The sequence below is a fragment of the Hordeum vulgare genome, chromosome 5H (assembly GCF_904849725.1).
Source record: "Hordeum vulgare subsp. vulgare chromosome 5H, MorexV3_pseudomolecules_assembly, whole genome shotgun sequence".
Taxonomy (NCBI): Eukaryota; Viridiplantae; Streptophyta; class Magnoliopsida; order Poales; family Poaceae; genus Hordeum; species Hordeum vulgare.
The window spans coordinates 544,493,173-544,515,362 of record NC_058522.1 but is presented as its reverse complement, the minus strand read 5'-3'; the positions used below and the strand labels follow the sequence as shown (position 1 = coordinate 544,515,362).

Genomic DNA, 22,190 nt, shown 5'->3' with positions numbered 1-22,190 from the left:
GAGCAAAGGGGGTTACTCGTAACAATGAAACCAGTCTCTCATAAGCGTACGAGTAATGTCGGTCCAAGCCGCTTCAATCCAACAATACCGCGGAATCAAGAAAAGACTAAGGAGGGCAGCAAAACGCACATCACCGCCCACAAAAACTTTTGTGTTCTACTCGAGAAGACATCTACGCATGAACCTAGCTCATGATGCCACTGTTGGGGAACGTCGCATGGGAAACAAAAAATTTCCTACGCGCACGAAGACCTATCATGGTGATGTCCATCTACGAGAGGGGATGAGTGATCTACGTACCCTTGTAGATCGTACAGCAGAAGCGTTAGAGAACACGGTTGATGTAGTGGAACGTCCTCACGTCCCTCGATCCGCCCCGCGAACAATCCCGCGATCAGTCCCACGATCTAGTACCGAACGGACGGCACCTCCGCGTTCAGCACACGTACAGCTCGACGATGATCTCGGCCTTCTTGATCCAGCAAGAGAGACGGAGAGGTAGAAGAGTTCTCCGGCAGCGTGACGGCGCTCCGGAGGTTGGTGATGACCTTGTCTCAGCAGGGCTCCGCCCGAGCTCTGCAGAAACGCGATCTAGAGGAAAAACCGTGGAGGTATGTGGTCGGGCAGCCGTGAGAAAGTCGTCTCAAATCAGCCCTAATTGCTCCATATATATAGGAGGAGGGAGGGGGGACCTTGCCTTGGGGTCCAAGGACCCTCAAGGGGTCGGCCGAGCCAAAGGGGGGGAGGACTCCCCCCCCAAACCGAGTTGGACTTGGTTTGGTGGGAGGAGTCCCCCTTCCTTCCCACCTCCTTCCTTTTTTTTCTTTCCTCTTGATTTTCTTCTCTTGGCGCATTGGGCACTTGTGGGCTATCCCACCAGCCCACTAAGGGCTGGTGTGGCTCCCCAAATGCCTATGGGCTTCCCCGGGGTGGGTTGCCCCCCCCCCCCCCCGGTGAACTCCCGGAACCCATTCGTCATTCCCGGTACATTCCCGGTAACTCCGAAAACCTTCCGGTAATCAAATGAGGTCATCCTATATATCAATCTTCGTTTCCGGACCATTCCGGAAACCCTCGTGACGTCCGTGATCTCATCTGGGACTCTGAACAACATTCGGTAACCAACCATATAACTCAAATACGCATAAAACAACGTCGAACCTTAAGTGTGCAGACCCTGCGGGTTCGAGAACTATGTAGACATGACCCGAGAGACTCCTCGGTCAATATCCAATAGCGGGACCTGGATGCCCATATTGGATCCTACATATTCTACGAAGATCTTATCGTTTGAACCTCAGTGCCAAGGATTCGTATAATCCCTTATGTCATTCCTTTTGTTCTTCGGTATGTTACTTGCCCGAGATTCGATCGTCGGTGTCCGCATACCTATTTCAATCTCGTTTTACCGGCAAGTCTCTTTACTCGTTCCGTAATACAAGATCCCGCAACTTACACTAAGTTACATTGGTTGCAAGGCTTGTGTGTGATGTTGTATTACCGAGTGGGCCCCGAGATACCTCTCCGTCACACGGAGTGACAAATCCCAGTCTTGATCCATACTAACTCAACTAACACCTTCGGAGATACCTGTAGAGCATCTTTATAGTCACCCAGTTACGTTGCGACGTTTGATACACACAAAGCATTCCTCCGATGTCAGTGAGTTATATGATCTCATGGTCATAGGAATAAATACTTGACACGCAGAAAACAGTAGCAACAAAATGACACGATCAACATGCTATGTCTATTAGTTTGGGTCTAGTCCATCACGTGATTCTCCCAATGACGTGATCCAGTTATCAAGCAACAACACCTTGTTCATAATCAGAAGACACTGACTATCATTGATCAACTGGCTAACCAACTAGAGGCATGCTAGGGACGGTGTTTTGTCTATGTATCCACACATGTAAATGAGTCTTCATTCAATACAATTATAGCATGGATAATAAACTATTATCTTGATACAGGAATTATAATAATAACTACATTTATTATTGCCTCTAGGGCATAATTCCAACAGTGGGGACAGGGCCTATAGCCCCGGCCCGTAAGGGGCTTTAGTCCCGGTTCACCAACCGGGACTAAAGGGGCGGGACTAAAGGCCTAACCTTTAGTCCCGACCCTGTTCCAAGCCGGGACCAAAGGTGCTCCTCGTGGCCGCCTCGGAGGGAGTACCTTTAGTCCCGGTTCTACTTACGAACCGGGACTAAAGGATTCGTCTGTTTTTTTTTTGGTTTGTTTGACCCGAAAAGGTAGATTTTTTTAATTTTTTTCAAATTTTATTTTTGAATATTTTTTATGTTTTATTCCAATTTTCTAATCTTTGAATTATTTGACAATTTAATGTCTAATCACCCATCCTCACTGCTCTAGCGTGGATCACTCATTTCAAATCGTCTAACTTCCCGGTCGATCATCCATCCTTTCACTGCTTCAGCCCGAGCACACTTAACTTTCTGGTTCTATCGCCCCTAGTTACCAAGTGTGCACTTGTTGTTTTCCTGACAATAGTAAGCTATCAATCCTAAACAACTTGGGTCTTGATGTCATGCCATGTTCCTCAAATGTATGATGCACAGACTGCAAAGCTAAAAATTCATGATAAGGCTTTATAGCATGAGAAAATATGTCTACATATACAAGAACACATCATTATTTTCACAGCAAACAAAAAATACAAATCAACATACATAAATAGCCAAAACAAAACCCTGAGTATATGGGACTCGTCAAAGCCCCTTCAACAGATATAAAGGTCCTATTCATACATATGAACTGTGGTACTATTTGTAGAAAGCTAGTATATATTATTTCATCTACCACGCTTTGCTTTCTTCTAGTATGTCTTTGCAATTGCATTGAATCTATATAGATGAGCTTTATGTATATGCCAGTTGTGGAGACACACGAGTCATAAACATTACTATGGTCTAATCTAAAAATAGGAACCTGATACATGCTCCCTTGTTCTTCACATAGAAATAGGAAAAGATGCAAATCTGCATTTTGCAATTTCATTTTCGATATGGATACTAACCTACTACCTTTGTACCATAATATATGACGTTTTAGCAGCTCAAATGAACTGCTAAAACGTCATGTATTAGGGTACGGAGGGAGTAGTATTTACCATTGGAAATTGACAACTCTATATAGCCAATCAAGCAGAACCAATTGTCAATCCCTACACTGACAGCCCTGCATCAAATTGGCAAGGAGAAAAAATAATAGTGAAAATCAGAATTAATTTGGTGAAAGAGGAAAGGTAGGAAGGTGAACCATGGCAATATATTCAATTAAATTCGATGGAACAAGAAGCAATTCACAAGAAATCAGAAATTGCTAGTATTAATTTCCGATATATGTACAGTGCCACATCCATAATGTCCAGTGTCAGCCAATCATCAAATTCACAAGCAGTAACGCAATTCACAGTAATGGACCCATATAACCTAGCTCATTACAAGCATCCATTTAGGACAGAAAACAAAGAGAGTATATAAAATAGAAGCTACTTCTATGCGATAGAAGGGAATTACAGCAGTATAGGCACATGACTGTCGTGGGCCTTACAGCCATGATTTTATTGATTCGTTAATAACAACTACACAACCAGAATATCCTAAATAATGGAGACCTGAAAGTAGTCAAAATAAAGCAACGAGGTTAAACTATACACCTAAATTCTTTGCAAGGTATATATTTAGTTGAGCATATAACATGTTTGACTGCAGTGGGGGCCCGAAAATGGTTTTGCTCAGTTTGATACGAGCCATGTTATTTTCTCTTGCATATCACACGGGTTTTTCTTTCCAAGTATGTTAAAAGAACAAGAATTTTGCACAGCATAATTTTTTGAGAAAGCTAAAAAAAAAAAGAAATCCGCACAGAATATTCAGGGAAGAACTTATCTCCTATTTTCTATGACAAGAAACAAGAGGACCACTAAGGAAACAAAAGACAAGTGTATGATAAGAAACAAACATGCTTTTAACAAAGCGGTCCATTAATCCGGTGCCTGCTTAATTGAATTCAATGTAGCAAAGTGGCTCATTAATCTGTGCCCGCTTACTTTGGGGCTAAGCTCTTGTTGGTTCGCTAGCATTGTTGTTCAATGTTGGTAGCTTGGGATGTTCCGAGTAAAATGACTCTGACATGCAAGTGTATGATCATTCCCAGCCTTCATATGCTACAAATAATAGGGCCAAAGGTTGTGTTGTTTTGAAATAGCCTGTCAAGAATAAGAAACACTTCCTATCTTTTAGTTTTTAAGATACCATAATTTCACCAGTAGTTACTTTAAGCCAAAGGGATAGATGAACTTACTATAGAAGTGCAGATCACTGCATGTTCTTATAGACATTGTACATGGAGCATATGTAGAACCACACACTGGACTTCATAACATGACTCTGACATGCAAGCGTATGTATCATCCCCAGCCTGCTTATGGTACCAATAATAGGGCCAGAGGTTGTGTTGTTCTAAAATAGCCTGTCCAAAAATAACAAGCACATCCAATCTTTTAGTTTTCAAGATAGCATAATTCTACCGGTGCTTACTTTAAGCAAAAGAGATAGATGGACTTATTACAAAGTGCAGATCGCAACATGTTCTTATAGACATTGAACAAGGAGCACATGTAGAAGCAGATACTGGACTTCCAATGTCGTGATCATTAACCTACAGGAACTATTTCAATGAAGAGGACAACCATACTCCAAGACATGCATGGAAAGAATCATAGGTTAAGCAATCAGACCAGACATGACTAACGTAGTAACAATAAATGCATTTTCCTTAGTATCTGAATCTCCATTATAGCTAAGAAAACATATTCTCTTCAACAGGATAATACATGACTTTCTGATGCTAATCACAAGAGAACCTGAAGAACCCGCATTCAAGTATGCAACTGAATAGATGGTGACAATTGAGCATATCTGAATTTATGTCACAGTCCAACTACCAAGTACTTCCTCCGTTCCTAAATATAAGTCTTTTTAGAGGTTTCACTATTAGACTACATACGGATGTATATAGACATACTTTAGAGCATACATTCAATCATTTTGTTCCGTTTGTAGACCCCTAGTGAAATCGCTTAAAAGACTTATATTTAGGAACGGAGGGAGTAGGATATAGACGAAGTTGTTCCATTATCCTGCAGGTGCAAAAAAATGGAGGCAAATTAAGTAAGACTGAGTCCTAGATTCCTCGCAACATTGCCAACAATTGTATTCCAAACTGAATACTACCATCAATGAGGGAATAAGAACAAAACACTTTCATAAAAAAAGAATAAGAACAAAACACAGACCTCCCCATCCCCGCGGTCGAAATGCAGCAAGCTCTCGCCGAGCAATTAAATCCTCGCGAACGCCGGCGCCCCCTCCGCAGCACGACAAACATCACAAACAACCCGAGGAACCGCACAACGCCGTCCACCCCATCGGTGACCATCCTGCCCGCCTGCCGCGACAGCTCCGCACGCGCCCCGTCAGAGCCCGACGCGAGAGCCTGGACGAAAGTGTGATCGTGGGGAGCTTAGTGTGAACCAGCGGGGCCGGAGCAGAGGACGTAGGAAACGAGCGCCGCTACGGCCTTGACGAGGCGAGGCCTAAGCGCGGAGACGGGGGGCGGATAGGGCGTCGTCGGGGCGAGGATGTCGGCGCGGGTGTCCGCGACGCGGGCGAGCGATGCTGAGGCGTAGGCGGCAATAGCGGCGTGCGGGTAGCGACGAGGGAGGAGATGACGTCGCGGCCGGCACCGGGGAAAGGAGAGGAGAGGAGAGGGCAGAGTGACAACCAGATTGCTCATCCGCAGATTTATTTTCTGCAAGGCCGAAGCGGGCTTCACGCCAAATTGAGGGCCCAATTAACCACAGGCCTCCGATTAGGTTACGGGAGCAGCTGCCCATTTAGGACAGTCGGTCCAGTTGCTCACAGTACTGCCCTTACAGTTTGATCGAATGACCAAAAAATGTTTAAAGATGAGATCGGACGGACCAGAATGCTAAGGGCGTGAGAGGCCTGGGATTAGGCTCAGTTTTACTGTCCTAATTATATATTGGACCTAGTCAGATGATCCAGCAATTGATGAAGTATTCTTTTGTAGTAGATTCAAACTATTTGTAGTAGACTGATGACATTGTACATGATAATTCAGACTATTTTTATGCAATTAATGACATTTAGGACAGTAAAACTGAACCTAAAGCGAGCCCTCTCAGCGTTTTGCTTTTTTAGCCGTCCATTTTAGCGACCGGGTCATTTTTAGCCGTCGGATGTGATGTATACCGCCACCTCCAGCACACTTTTTCATCGTCGGCCCGACTGTCCTAATGGGCCGCTGCTCTGGTGGCCGAAACCGTGTTATCTGATGAAATGGGCCTATTTTCTCAGCCCATCCAGGGTCAAAAAAATTCATATTTTCCATATGTTATCTACAAAATATATGCGAGTACACAAATGAAACATGCATAATTAAACAAATAAATTTATATTACCAGTTTCAACACCATCCATTCATGCTAATTTTATTCGAACAACAAACCTACAATACACAATAAATTTCAACAAATTTAACATACAACTATTACTCATTATTCAAAAAAAATAAAGAATTAAAGACAACAAAGTTTAACAAATATAATCATACCTACAACCAACACAACTGAAAAAGAATTAAGTCCAGCTCACAAACTAAGAACTGCATACACCAACATCGAAACAAACAGAAAGGATGGTGTATATATATAGAGCAAGTAAGCTACTAACGTCCCTCTACTTATAACTACCGTTCATAAATACAAACGTCAACAAAGTTACAAATTCTAATGCAAAACCTACAGCCATTCCTATCCTAGATCAATACCAAATTAATGCCTCACTAAAAACGTTCAACATACACATCAATACACAAAAAATGCTGACGCAAAAGTATTAATACCTAAACAGGCCCATATCACCCCAATTACAATATTACACACAAATTACAAAATTACTATTATGTGGCCCATAACACCCCAAATTTTCCAAAAAGTAAAACAAAAAAATTGCATCAAAATAAAGATCGCAAACCACAAGAAAATAATTAATGTAATACAAATATATCTTAAGCGATTATGATCCTATGTAAATATACAGAATTAAACCCTCACTAAAAACGTTCAACATACACATCAATACACAAAAACTGCTGCTGCAAAATTATTAATACCTATGCAGACCCCTATCAGCCTAATTTAAATATTACACACAAATAAGAAATTTACTATTATGTGGCCCATAACACCACAAATTTAAAAAAAAACAACAAATAAAATGCAACAAAATAAACATCGCAAACCACAATAAAATAATTACTGTTATACAAATATGTCAATAATAATTTCATCCTAAATTCATAATAGACGGACGCAGCAACGCGCGCCTTTCATGATCTAGTTGTACATGATGATTCAGACTGTTTGTAGTAGATTGTGTAGTACTTGAGTATCTTTGTAGCAAAATCTGATAAACTGATATCTTTTATTCTCTTTTTGTTTTGTAGATCACTTTCTTTGCAGGTCGAGTGGGAGAGGACGAATTACCTCCGTCGTGGGATCCAGTTAAGACACCAGTTCATCATCTAGATAAACGACATAAGCAACAACGTCGAAAAAATCAAGTCAAAAATTCAGGTTTGATACCATACGAAAGTTACGTCCTCTCAAACCTCTTGCAAAGGATTCTTTGTTCCTTTCCTATGTTGCAAACAAACAAACCAAAATCATGTACAGTTAAGGTGAAGGTGGCATTGCAATCCTATATGTTTTTTATTATCTCTGCCTTTTTAAATTCGTAAGAATCAAAGAAACCATAGTGCAGATTAATTTACTGGCTAGCACATGAACTAATAACTTTTATATTTCTTTACGGATGGAGTAAGTTTTAGCATCATTGTCTGCTTTGGACGATGGTGGTCTCTTTTGCTAGAGTCGTTTTCAGTTTCCCATGTCCGGGTATCTTTTGCTAGAAGTTTATGCCGACTAGTCGAAGTCACGACGATTATACATTTTCCTGTCCGTTATAAAAGGTTATTCCTCCGGGTATTTTTTACAGCATTTAGTGCCCCTTTTTTGTGGTCGAGGGAACCCTTTCTTACTACCTGAAAGGTGAAAGCAAGATCCGTGAGTCCTAAGATAGGAGGTCCCTATTTTCTTACTACCTGAAAGGTGAACTTTTTATTCAGCAAAATCTAATACTAATAGATAAGTTGCTCTAGGATATCGAATGGGGTTGTTGTTTATTGAGCTGTGCTCTTCTTGCTCACTAATATGAGATGCTAAGTTTGCCATTAAGAAGAATGATCTGCTACCATCCCTTCCTTGTTATTGACTAGCTTTTGGTCACTTTATTAATCCTTTGTTCCTGTGTTGTGCTTGTGGGTTCTTCAGTTTTGTTTCAAGCTTTGGTCTGATTCAGTTTCCTGTAGTTTTGCAAATATATGGGTCCTATTATCCTGTAGTTTTGCTTAATTAGGTCTTTGTTTAATGATGAGTTCATGGTTCATGACCCTTATTATGCCTTGCTTGAACCAGAAATGCCAGCTGAAGAACATGGATATGAGTAGGCCCATCGGCGGGAAGTGCACAATCGTGGAACAAGTGTTGTTTATTTATTTTTCGAATGAATCGCAAAAGTTTGAAGTAGTTTGTACTAAATTATCAAGGATGATATGTAATCTGTGCTGAATTATCACAAAAGTTTTTGCTTATATATGCTAGTGCTGCATTCAAATGCTATGTTGCACACCATTTTTTGTATGATTATCAAGGATTTTTGTTTATCTTGTTATACGGTGCTCATCAATTTTGTATGGTTATCTAGGATGTTTGTTTTTCTTGTTGAAATTGATGGGTCATTAATAACTGAACCAAACCTCTCTTTGAGTTTGAGAGAACCAAATGAGTCTGAAGAGAAGGGGTTTGACATGAATGAGCTATGCAGTGGATTGGTGACAGACATGGATTAATTCGATCCCCTTGTGGATTAGTTCCACTAGGGGATTAGTTTAGTTTCCCTGGAACCAAATAAGGCCTTAGGTGTATCTAAAAGAATGGGATATGTATTCTAGATCTCCTAGCATTTTTGGTGAGATTCTCGAAGCCAGAACGAACAGCAGATATTCCATCAAGAATAATGTGTAATTTAATTTATTTGTATGTGTATAGCACGAGTGGAACAACTAATAAATCTTCATGGTATGGGCAACATTACATGGATCGAGGAAGTGCGATTGATCACACCGTGCACGATGTGATGACTAGCAAAAAAACAGACACGAACAACGTATAGTTGGTACCGGCCGGGCTCTGGCCGGCAGATCATCACCACTTGGAAACAAAGGGCCGCCTGGACTTGTGAGGAGTAGACGACGATGGTACCGTCGACGACGGAGCTGGTGCAGGTGCAGGCGCAGGCGAAAGCGCGTCCGCCGCGAGGATGGTGACGTTGAGCTTCATGCCCATCTGGCAGTGGTTGCGCACGGTGCATATGAACCACCTCCTCCCCGCGTCGCCGAGGTGCACCTGGTCGGCGCCGGACCTCCAGGCGGCGGCGCCCTTGGTGTCCTTGCACGCCTTGAAATCCGGGCCGCTCACCTCCACCACGTTATGGAGGGCCTTGTTGTACTTGAACACTGCAAGCGCGCACATACACACGTCCATGAATCAGTAATCGTTTCGTGCAGCGAGAACGAAGGGCACGTGGTAATGGATGATGGATGCATGCATGATTACCTAGCGCGTCACCGACCGTGAACTGCTTGCTCTCGGACCAGGTGGTGTAGTGGAAACCGAGCGTCCACCCACTGCCGTCGCCCACGGGGTGGACGGTGGCTGAGGCGGCGAGCAAGGGGAGGAAGACCATGGCGATTGCCACCGCAACGGCAAGCATCTGCTTGGAAGCCATAGAGATCGTACGTCGAGCCCTGAAACTGAAACTACACCTTCCTATTTACTTCGTGCTCTCAGGCTGTGCTACCGTGTGATGAGAACAAACTGCATAGACATGGTTATATATATAGGGTGACACTGATCGTGTACGTGCATGGGAGAAATAGTCAAGACACGGGCTGGTGCTGGTAGCTCATCGTCGGAGTTACCAATGGAAGGATTGTGATGTATGGTTGACACGGTCTGCATGCATCTTCCTTTGCAGACCTTCGTCCAAATGTCATCTGAGAGCACAGGTTTGACACTTTCACCAGACCCATCAGGACAGGAGCAAGAAACAACGGCTAGTAAAAACAAGATTTCAAATATTAATTTTGCTCTTGTACTTTCGAGTTGATGAATGAAAATTTTGGAAAGCACACAATTCTGTACCTCTTTGTTTAGAGTAAAATGCATCAGTGCACCCTAAACTTGCTGGTTAGGACTAAAACAGTCCTCAAACTGTGAAACTGCATTAATACAGTCCTAATACTTGTTCCTACAGTGTTTATGCGGTCCTCCAATTTGGTTCATAGGTCCTGACGTACAGGCAACATACGAATTCGCTGTACAGAGCATATTGGGGTGGTCACGTGAGCGTTCGTAGGCTGAGTTGACTTGGTCTCTAGTGGGCAGAAATCCCCAAATCGCTCTTAAATCACTAACCCTCGCCATGTGCTCCTGCAGCGCCCAAATCCCTCCATCAGCTGTCGCACTCATGTAGCTGCCACGCATGTTGCCGGCCATCAGATTTGCACAAATTAAGCACACATAAGCATTATATTTGCACTTGAACAATCTGGTCAATTAAGTTGCACAGTACAAATAACACAAAGTCTGTAATAGTTGTTTCCTAATAAAAGACAGCTCTTCCACTTCATGATCAACGCAATGATCCTAAAAAAAGTATTGCCATTACAAGTTTTGCGCCTGATCATAAGCAGAAACACAAAAAAGAGATGAGGATTGTTCCAAACTTCACGTCCCTTTACCTAAATTCATCGAACATGTTAACCTTTCTAGGTTTCTTAAAACATGTCATGTTCTGATTGGTAGGTGCAGATTTTTTCTTTGTATTGTTTCCTTGAATAGGGCATGGATTAAATCTTGCCTCCTCGGCCCTTGAACTAGTTGCTGCAGCTCTTTGTTTTATTTGTTCCTCCAACGCAGCTTGCTTCCTTGCTTGACCTGCCATATTGTCATCCATTGCTTTCTTGTTTGTTTCTTCAGCTCTCCTCTTTCTCAGCTCCCATTCTTCATTCCTTGTCGTGTCTTGTTGATTGTTCTGTTGCTCCCAAGCATTTTGCCTTGCAGCCTCCTCATCCTCCTTGAATTTTCTCCAACTCTCGTGCCTCTCAAACTCCTCTGCTTGATGTATTAGAAAAGCTGCCTCCTCCTGCTGGTATTTTTTATTTGTAATCATTTTCTTTTCCTCTGCAATCCTTCTCTTCTCAGCAGCCTTCTTTTGTTTTTCCATCTCTGCAGTTCTTTTCCTCTCATCCATCATTTTCCTTTTCTTCTCTGCCATTTGAAGTTTCTCCTCTTGGGCTTTTCTCTTTTTTTCCTCAGTAGCTCTTCTCTTCTCTTCTGCAGCAAGTCTCTTTTCCTCTAGAATAGTTTTCTTCTTTTCCTCAGTTGCTTGTTTCTTAGCTTCCAACTCTTCCTTTCTCTTTTGAGCTGCAAACTTAATTTTGTCCTCTTCTTCTTTCAACTTTGCCTACATTGAAAGCTAGTCCTCTGGCCCTCCCTAGCTTCCCTCTTTTAATTGTCATGTTGAAATCTTCCTGCACAAGTGCTGCCAATCCCTTGAGGGTCATCTTCTCATTAGCTCTTATTTTCTCTACATACTTGTTAGCAATGTACTTGGCAGTAAATGCCCTCACTTGCCACTTCTTGCTACAATGATGCACATCATTGAAGGTTTTCACCATAACTGAATCTGTCCTTTTGTCCAATGAGGCATAAAGATACCATGGACATCCATCCTCACACTTAGCTCCAATCCTACATTTATCATTCTTGGGAAATGTGATGCTCACTCTCTCTTTCACACTATACTCCCTGATTGCTCTTCGTAGCAAATCAACAGATGAGAATAGCTGCCCCACATGGAACTTTGGATCATGCATATCTTCTGCTGTAAAAGATTTGAAATTGAACTTCATCTCATCCTCGTCCGACTGTGGAGCTTCTAATTTCTCATCTTCAGATTTACAATCCTCAACCACTTTCTTCCCTTTCCTATCACTAACAGTATGTAGTTGATCCTGCACCAAGTCCCCATCACCATCCTCCAATTCATAATCACTGTCTACAATCTCGGGAACATAATCACTATCTTCACTATATCATCATCATCATCATCATCATCATCATCGTCACATCCTTCTTCATCGACATTTCCTCGCTTTGCTCTTGGCCTCAACCTAACAACTTCCTCATTGCTTGCAAATTTATTGGCCTCACAAATGGTGTTGTCGTCAACATAACTGCCATCAATTGTGCTTTGCTCCTCACCACTAACAACATCCATGATTTTCTTCTTAGGACTGATAACATGAGGTAAATATACTAGTGGAGTGGCAAGCACATCATCCCATGTTGATCCTCCTCCACCATTGTAGCTGCTTTCATGATCCAGAAAAATCATCAAGTATCGGTGCCCTCCTTTTATCATTCTCACAATGTCAATACAAACTTCGTCTTCCTTCGATAACAACCTTGCACCATCTTCATTCAGTTGAGAGCCAGGTAGCAACCAATACATGGAAACCCTACCATCCGTCTCATACCCAATATGCTCTACCAAATCTTCAAACATCTTCATGCATACACACTCAGTTTCACAAAAATCGTAGCAAGTCTTTTTCCCATTCAGATAGGCTCTGTTTCTTCCATTGCCATGGAAAAATCCTCCATGAACAAATTCCAAAGTGAAAAAGTTACTGTCTTTCACTGCAAAAAGAGCAAAGTTTAACTAATTCAGTCATTCAGTTTGAGATAAACCCTACAATTACCTAAACCCTAGCCTAATGTGAGTCAGATGCCACCAAATTAGTGCATAAATCATGGGGGATCGCTAAACAACTGCCTAATCTAGTGGAAACACTTTTCATGGGCAAATTTTCACAATCATGTGGGAAATTTGACACTCACCGTACGTGGGTGCCACCCCTTTCTCATGGCGTTGTACAGGGCCGACCATTGCTGCCGTGAACCGCCGCTAGTAGTTATGGGAGTGCGGCTCTGCGTTCCTTCACCGTTCCTGGTGCTCGCATAGACCGTCAGAGGTGCCGATCAACCAGCCCCTTCCACCGTGTCCCTATTCTCTGTGCTCGTGACTCGAAACAGGGGAAGAAGAGAGTCTCGTCCAGATCAGGGGAAACAGGGGAAGAAGAGAGTCTCGTCCAGATCAGGGCAGATGGGGAATTTTGTACGTGCAGCAGGGGCCGAACACAAAGTGCACATCTCTTTACTTCCTCATGCTGACGTGGCTAGTCTATGTACAACCCTTTCGTATGTTGCTCGTATGCCAGGACCTATGAACCAAATTGGAGGACCGTATAAACACTGTAGGAACAAGTATTAGGACTGTATTAATGCAGTTTCACAGTTTGAGGACTGTTTTAGTCCTAACCAGCAAGTTTAGGGTGCACTGATGCATTTTACTCTCTTTGTTTACACTGGCTTGCGTCAGAAAAGCTAGCTACCGGTCGATTTTGTATCTCTTTGCAGAGCTTGATGATACGCTCCACATTACCTCACTAGAGCTTGATGAGGTTGACATCAAACAGGTGGTGTCTAAGCTTACCTTAGCGATGCCACGTAGAATAATCGCTTACACGTTATTAAAGATATTTTTATACAAGTTTTAGAGCTTCCATTGATATTTTTGAAAAGAAAATTATTGTGATAGAAAATCAAATCTGTAATTGAAACTTCTATTTCGTCATACTAAATTACTACATGAGCTAAAAACTGCATGGAAGTAATTTAATGATATGCAAGAGTCGGTATACAAGAAACTTGATTTTGACCCACAACAATTCGTAATAAATGATTGCTTTGTAGGTTTGTGGTGGAAAAGCATTTTTTATCAACACTTCATTTTCATAACACAAGTGTTTAAATATCAATGCATGCCCCACCTTGGAAATTGTGAAGGCGTCTTCTAATTGCTATTTTAATGAGATGCCTTGCGGGGCTGTTTGGTTTGAGACTAACTTTGTCAAAGGTTGCCACATCTAAGGTTTGGCAAGTTTTATCGACATAGATGGGTGTTTGGTTCAAACCCCACCTTAGACAAGCCACAATAGGGCCTCATATCACATACATAAAAAATGTAGCAAGATTCCCTTAGGCTTGTCAACATGGCTCTTATTTTGGAAAACTAACTTTAGACAAGTGTAACAATATTGTGTGGCAAAATGCAGCATTGCTACGATGAAGGGAGTAGACGCACAAGATCCCTACTTCAGGCTCACCAGAGATATTTGTAGGCAACTCTCATTCTCTCCTAATAAGTATAAATGCACAATCGCTATGAGTATGCTTGAAGACATCGCCATCTACGTCGTTGGTGAAACAATCCATATGGAGGACAGCACACGCCTAAAGTATCCCTCATGTATTAGAAAAATATTAAACATATAGGAAAAATATTTCATATGTATAAAAATGTAGACGCTGAAACGTATATTTGTAAAAATAAATCATGTACTTGCAAAATGTTAAAGGTGTATAAGAAAAATATTTCCTATATGTATGAAAAAAAGATATCTAAACATAAATATATAAAAAAAGTTAAGCATGTATTCACAAAATACTAAATGTGTATAAAAATGTTCCTTATTTATTCAAAATAGACAATATATAAAAAATTATAAATCATAACATATATCCGTAAAATTGTTAACGTTATATTTGTTTTTTTTTAATGAGTATAAAAAGTTCATATAGGAAAAATTTACAATCTGCATGGAAAAATAGACATGAGAATTTGTTTGAAACTAATCCTGTAATTTAAAAATGATAAACATGTATGAATAATATTACTGTTGCATATGAAAAAGTATAGCTTGTATAACATGTGTAAAAAAAAAGAAAAACCGAAAATAAATAAATAAAAGCCACCAAAATAAACAGAAAACGGACAACAGAAAAGACCGACCAAAATAATGAAACATAGTGAAAAATAAAAACACCAAAAAAAACTAAATAAAACCGAAACAGAATAGAACAATAAAAATAGAAAGAAAACAAACCGATGCAGAACAGAGAAACAATTTGAATACCGACGAAAATGAAAAATAAATCCAAAAGTAAAATGAAAACAGATTAAAAACCCGGAGAAGCGATGCGAAACAGCGGACATAGGGAAAAACGATGCTACAGTGTTCGCCAGCTCACAGCGGCTTTTAAGTCCATCAGGTGAGAGAAGTAGCTCTTCTACTTCAAAAAAAATTCTGATTTGAGTAAATTCGAAAAATATTTTGAAATTGTCAAAAAAACTCTCATTTTTTATAACGCAAACTTTGACAAATGCTTTAATAGCTTGTAAAATTTCAGGACGAAATCATATTTTTTGGTGTCATGAAAAAACAAATTAGTGCTCCAAAATACTTTTTAAAGTAGCATCTTCAGAGTTCTAATTTTGTCTTTTTTGCCACGACTTACAAAAATGTGATTTCATGATGAAATATTACAAGCGCTTAGAACATTTGTCAACGTTTTCCCAAAAATTTCAGAGTTGTTTAAACATTTTTATAATATTTTTTGAATTTACTATTCATCCGAGCTCATTTGAGCTCGTGTGCAAAAACATCATGTCCGAGTGAACGTAGCCTTTGTAGCCATTTGGTTCACTGTAGATTGTTTAGTGCCAGTTTTTTTAGGTTTTACAATAAAATTTTAGGTTAGGCTGCAATAAGCTGGCTAGGAAGTGGCTTATTTTGACAGTCATGTGTAAACGCACAGAAAGTGCGACTAATTAGAACAAAACTTCACTAAATATGTCATATACTCATATCTCAATGTTTCAGTGTAAAACCCAATGGTTTTCACTAATCGGCTGAACCATGGTCATGAAAAATGCCTCTCAAACAATAAAGCTGATACATAACAAGCCGCACGACAACACAAGCAAAAAAGAAAAAGAACACGACGCGACGCTCTCGGTCGCTCACATATATAAAAGATCGACGGGGTTGTAGCTTAGAGCACGAGCACGGCCATGGCGAGCGCAGTGACCGCGGCCGCTGCCTCACCGAAGCGCGCCTGCAGCTTGCCAGCAGGGTTGGTCGGTTCTGGCTGGGGAGTCGGCGCGGCGGTCTCGAGGATGGTGATCTTGAGCTTCATGCCGTTCTGGCAGTGCTGGCCGACGGCGCATAAGAACCACATGCGTCCGGCCTTCTCGAGCGTGACCCGGTTCTCGCCGGTGGTCCAAACGACGGCGTTGGCCGGCTCGGTGCACGAGAGGAAGTCCGGGCCCCCCACCTCCACCAGATTGTGGACGGCGCTGTTGTACTTGAACACTGCAGTATAGTTAACACGTGAGCGCGCGGCGAGCAGTTTAGTTTCCGACGAAACGAAGACAGAGCGCGCGCCGTGTTCTGAAGCCTGGCGAGATGGATGCGCGGCGCGTGGTTGGACTAATGGATGTGTGATTGCTTACCTAGCGTGTCGCCGACGACGAACTGCTTGGTCTCGGCCCAGGCGGTGTAGTTGAAGTTGAGGGTCCAGCCCTTGTCGTCGCCGACCATGTGCTCCGTCGCGACGGCGAGCCCCGGGAGGAAGGCCAGGGCGAGGGTGGCCGCGGCGACCACGGCGACGAGCATCTGCTTGGACGCCATCACTGACTGAGTAAGCAGCAAAGCTAGCGAGATGGCTGGCTTGTTGCTACTAAAGGGGAAGTGTCCTGTGATGGGATGGATGCAGCTCGTGGGTTGTGCTTCTAGCTCTGGATTCGCATGTATATATAGGGATTAGGGAGGGAGAGACAGAGCTCAGTGATGACTATACGTAGCGTAGGTATATGTATCGTAATCATCGTTGGCACTGGAGCGCGTCTTGTCGCTTACTGGTTCTATCAGCTAGCAGCTGGCCGATGGCGGCAATGGTGTGACGAGTTGAATGTGCCCGTGTGGCGCCAAATGTAGCATTGCTTTGGTTTCATCGGAACAGAGGAACAGTACGACGCAGATGCTGATTATTTGGTTGTGTAAAATAAAATATTATCATCCTCGATCTGTTTCCAAGGGCGTGGTCTCGGAACAGACTTTCTCGCCCCGTTTTAAATAGGAAAACTTTTGTTTTTAACCGGCTGATCTGTCTGTCACGTAAACCGTCTTCTCTGTTTGACACGTTGCTCTCTATGGACCCAGCCCATGACCCATACCCACCGCATCTCCTTCCAATACAGAAAAAATATGTTTTACAGTGTGGTAAGCCATAAGCCGAGTGTTTTTTTCATGTACTCGGCTTATCTGCATCTAAGCCATGTATTTCATAGAAAACACCAGGTAACAACAAAGCACTCGGCTTATGCTATCCTTCAAGTCGAGTGATCTGAAAAATCTCTCAGTTTATATGCGATACACGGTATCTATATAAAAAGCACTTGGCTTCTAGCGCGTCACCCGATAAAGATACCTGTCAGGTGTCTACAACATAGGCGGCTGACGACGCCGTCACGGTGTAAGTTGTAAGCCGAGTGGCATTCCATAGCTCTCGGCTTATATAGACTATAAGCCGTGTGTTCCACACAAGCACTCGGTTTACTTTTTATAGATTTTAAAATTCAAAAAAAGTTTTAAATTGATTTTCCTTGCATTTATGTTTAGTACTTGAATATTATTTCTTTATCCATTTTACCACAAGAATGTCTCTATATCGACTATGGACCGTGTGGGCCCTACGGTCCGGTGCATCACCGAAAACCGCGCGAGCAAGGGTAGAAAGACCGCACCCACATGGGTTTTTACCTAAATATATGTACGAAATGGTGGAGAGATGTTTGAATACTCAATACAACACTTTTGATGTGAGGATGGAAAGAACATACCCACCAACTTGTGGCCCAAATGTATTTATGAAAGGGTGGTGCGAAGTATACGTAACCAATACAAATATATATTTTGTGCCATGCAATTTCCATGCTGAAACCGTGTAAATGCAATAAATGTCTTGCCTTCTTTCTCATCCATTTTCTACCAACTAGTTTTTATTGGTCTTATTTTTTATGCCCTGCAATTTCCGGTGCTGAAACCATGTAAATGCAATAAATGTCTCAAATATTACAGGCCGGTTAGAAAAATGCGGGGGCCTGACACGCCTCATTCGATGGTCTTCTTTGAGAGCACGGAAAGTTTCGAGGCCAACGGAGCAGCAGAACCAGCACTTCCTTCACAAACCCAACACCTTCCCTATTGATACCGAGAGACTACCTCGGAGATGGTGCGGTTTAGAAGCGACCTCATGTGAGGCCTATTCGAAACACGCCCAAACTTTTACCACACCCTACACGGGTCATGTGATGACGCCATGCCAGATCCCGTGGATTTCTGGCATCATATGATTTTTCGTGGATTTAAACGGTTGGACGAGTCATGCCGTCGAAGTAATTTCTCCCCCTGATGGCCGGAACTGCCCCTCCCTCGTCTGCAAAAGGGAGGCGCATGTCGCTAATACATCACGTAGGATTTTCCAAGCCACTTCGAGGCATGGTTTCATGTGTCGCCTTGCAGATCTGCAATTTCCGACGGTGCAAATGTGTAAATGCAATAAATGTCTGAAATATTACGGGGGGTCAGAAAAATGAGGGGGCATGACACGTCTCATTCGATGGTCTCCTTTGAGAGCACGGAAAGTTTCGAGGCCAACGGAGCAGCAGGACCAGCACTTCCTTGACAAACCCGACACCTTCCCTCTCGATACCGAGAGACTAACTCGGAGATGGTGCGGTTTACAAGCGACCTCATGTCAGGCCTATTTGAAATGTGCCCAAACTTTTACCAAACCTACAGGGGCCATGTGATGACGCCGTGCCAGATCCCGTGGATTTCTGGCATCATACGATATTTCGTGGATTCAGACAGTTGGACGAGTCATGCCGTCGAAGTAATTTCTCTCCCTGATGGCCGGAACTGCCCCTCCCTCGTGTGCAAAAGGGAGACGCATGTCGCTAATACATCACATAGGATTTTCCATGTCGCTTCTGGGCATGGTTTCATGTGTCGCCTTGCAGATCTGCAATTTTTGGCGCTGAAACTATAGAAATGCAATAAATGTCTCAATTATTACATGCCGGTCAGAAAATGCGGGGGCATGACACGTCTCATTTGATGGCCTCGCCTAAGAGCACGGTAAGTTTCGAGGCCAATGGAGCAGGAGGACCAACACTTCCTTCACAAACCCGACACCTTCCCTCTCGATACCGAGAGACTACCGCAGACATGGTGCGGTTTACAAGCGACCACATGTGAGGCCTATTCGAAACGCGCCCAAAATTTTACCACACCCTACAAGGGGCATGTGATAACGTCGTGCCAGATCCCGTGGATTTCTGGCATCATACGATATTCCGTGGATTCAAACGGTTGGACGAGTCATGTCGTCGAAGTAATTTCTCTCCCTCATGGCCGTAACTGCTCCTCCATTGTCTGCAAAAGGGAGACACATGTCGTTAATACATCACATAGGATTTTTCCATGCTGCTTCTGGGCATGGTTTCATGTGTCGCCTTGCAGATCTGCAATTTCCGGCGCTCAAAACCCTAGAAATGCAATAAATGTCTCAAATATTACACGCGGGTCAGAAAATGCGGGGGCATGGCACGTCTCATTCGATGGCCTCACCTAAGAGCACGGAAAGTTTCGAGGCCAACGGAGCAGCAGGACCAACACTTCCTTCACAAGCCCGACACCTTCCTTCTCGATACCGGGAGACTATCTGGGACATGGTGCGGTTTACAAGCGACCTCATGTGAGGCCTATTTGAAACGCGCCCAAAATTTTACCACACACTACAGGGGCCATGTGATGACATCTGCCACATCCCGTGGATTTCTGGTATCATACAGTTTTCTGTGGATTCAAACGGTTGGACGAGTCATGCCGTCAAAATAATTTCACCCCCTGATGGCCGGAACTGCCCCTCCCTCGTCTGCAAAAGGGAGACACATGTCCCTAATACATCACATAGGATTTTCCATGCCGTTTCTGGGCATGATTTCAGCTGTCGCCTTGCATATCTGTAATTTTCGACGCTAAAACCCTAGAAATGCAATAAATGTCTCAAATATTACAGGCGGATGAAAAAAAAATCTAGGGGCATGGCACGTCTCATTCGATGGCCTTCTTTGAGAGCACGGAAAGTTTTGAGGCCAACGGAGCAGCAGGACCAACACTTCCTTCACAAACCCGACACTTTCCCTCTCGATAGTGAGAGACTATCACGAAGATGGTGCGGTTTACAAGCGACCTCAGGTAAGAAAGAAAATAAAAGGTTGGGTCGCATATAGTTCATGAGGCGAATGTTTTTACCCTTTCTACATCCGTGTGTTGTTGTAGGGTACTCGGCTTACCTTCTTTCTCACGGCTTACTCCATGTACACAAAGCACGAAAGTTAGCCAAATATCGCGCGTGCTCTCTCATTTCCCCCAAGTCGACCGTGCGCTCTCATTTTCCCATGCGACCTCTCCCCTGTACCGCCTCCCTCGCTCGCACAGTAGATCCACTGTGCCCAGGTCCCCTCCACCGGCGCCCCCACCACGGTTGAGGTCCCGTCCACCGGCGCCCCCATCCTCGCTCGCATAGCAGATCCACCGCGCCCCAGCTCCCCTCCACCGGCGCCCCCACCGGCTCCTCCCACCGGCCCCTTCACCGGCGCCACCACCGCCCCCTCCATCGGCGACCCCCACCGGCCCCTGCATCGGCGCCCCCTACATCCCCTCCACCACCCCCCACCCCCCAAGATGTCCCTCAACTTGTGCGCCACCGCCGGCCAAGGTTGAGGTCGCCGGGCCACCGCCGTCGCTCCATCTTCTCTCCATCGGCAGGTATCTCTCTCTTCTCTCTTTCTCTCTTTCTCTTTCTATCCCTCTCTCTGATCAGGTGATTTAGTTTCTCCATACTAGGCTAGGCTCCTCCAGCAGCAAGGTGCTCGGTGAGGAGAAGGACGTCGGCAAACATCCTCCATGGGCATCATCTCGACGAGGAGAAGTTCTCACCAGGCTCGACTCTCTTTATCTCCGACTGGTCCATCTCGATTTGTCTCCTAGAATTATTTGAGGTGGAAAGTTCATCTTCACTTGTTGAGCTATGGTGCATGTATGTATGTAGCTAAGGTGGATATGCAGATATGCTATGGTGTGGTGTCAAGTTTTAGGTGATTTAAAATCGGGGATTCATGTGTTGTTGGTGGTGCAACATAAGACAACCTGAAATATGTATGAACGGTTGCAGATTCCTACATTAAAAGAACACAAAAAAATCTGATTTGTTTGAGAATTACATCAAACAAAGTAGCAACCAGTTGCTAATGCAGACATGTACAAAGCCTGGCAATGAACTAACTAGCAGAGCTCCAAGTGGTCACATTCAATAGCACTTTTGGAGTTTTGGTCTTGCTAATAATTTCTTGGGCTTGTTTAATTTTGAAGTAATAGTAACTAGGGTGTCAAATAAATGAAGAGCGACTTATTAAGGAACTGTATAGTATGTTGTGTTTGTGTTTGTGCATGTGAATTATGTTTGATTCTAGTTTTCACTTTATTGCAGGACACACATCAGTTTGACATTGGGACTGTCGTGGCAAGGGTTTTTGCTGGAGGGGTAACCATTGCCGAGCACACTTCGAGGGTAAGAATCATTCACCTCGTAGGAGTTATATATATGTAAATCATGTAGCTAGCTAGTAGCGTTACCTATGTGTCTCCCGTTCGAAAAAGTTAAATTCTTTATAAATATGCAACTCTTTGTATATTTATAACCGTAACTCTTTCGAATTGTCCAGTGTTTTCCACGGACAGCCCGAGGATGTGTAGACTGGCTTCGCCTTCATGCACTACACCGATCCAATACAGAATTTTGGCAGCGTCTCCCCGTTGTTCTCCGGATGCACATTCTCTCTGCTTATGTCGATATGTGTATTTGGAGAACAACGGGGAGGTGTTGCCGAAATTCCGTGTCGGATCGGAGTAGG

General features: G+C 43.2%; 2 protein-coding genes across 2 annotated transcripts; both read right to left on the bottom strand.

Moving 5' to 3' along the window:
* Nucleotides 1–9,382: 9,382 nt before the first annotated feature.
* LOC123398763 (mavicyanin-like) lies at nt 9,383–9,965 on the bottom strand. The gene is made up of 2 exons (XM_045093218.1): nt 9,794–9,965; nt 9,383–9,693 (listed from the first exon to the last, which is right to left on the bottom strand). Exons 1-2 carry the CDS (start codon nt 9,963–9,965, stop codon nt 9,383–9,385), a joined length of 483 nt encoding a protein of 160 aa, XP_044949153.1.
* A 6,042-nt stretch (nt 9,966–16,007) lies between these two features.
* On the bottom strand, nt 16,008–16,919 carry LOC123398762 (blue copper protein 1a-like). The gene is made up of 2 exons (XM_045093217.1): nt 16,662–16,919; nt 16,008–16,521 (listed from the first exon to the last, which is right to left on the bottom strand). The coding sequence occupies exons 1-2, from the start codon at nt 16,837–16,839 to the stop codon at nt 16,202–16,204; spliced, it is 498 nt and encodes a 165-aa protein (XP_044949152.1). The 5' UTR covers nt 16,840–16,919; the 3' UTR covers nt 16,008–16,201.
* Between the last annotated feature and the right edge of the window lie 5,271 nt (nt 16,920–22,190).

Bases quoted from the DNA above. Each gene is read 5' to 3' on its own strand.
- LOC123398763 (XM_045093218.1), bottom strand. From the start codon at position 9,965: ATGGCTTCCAAGCAGATGCTTGCCGTTGCGGTGGCAATCGCCATGGTC. The intron at 9,694-9,793 runs GTAATCATGCAT...GCGCGCTTGCAG, and splicing joins CACGGTCGGTGACGCGCTAG to TGTTCAAGTACAACAAGGCC.
- LOC123398762 (XM_045093217.1), bottom strand. From the start codon at position 16,839: ATGGCGTCCAAGCAGATGCTCGTCGCCGTGGTCGCCGCGGCCACCCTC. The intron at 16,522-16,661 runs GTAAGCAATCAC...ACTATACTGCAG, and splicing joins CGTCGTCGGCGACACGCTAG to TGTTCAAGTACAACAGCGCC.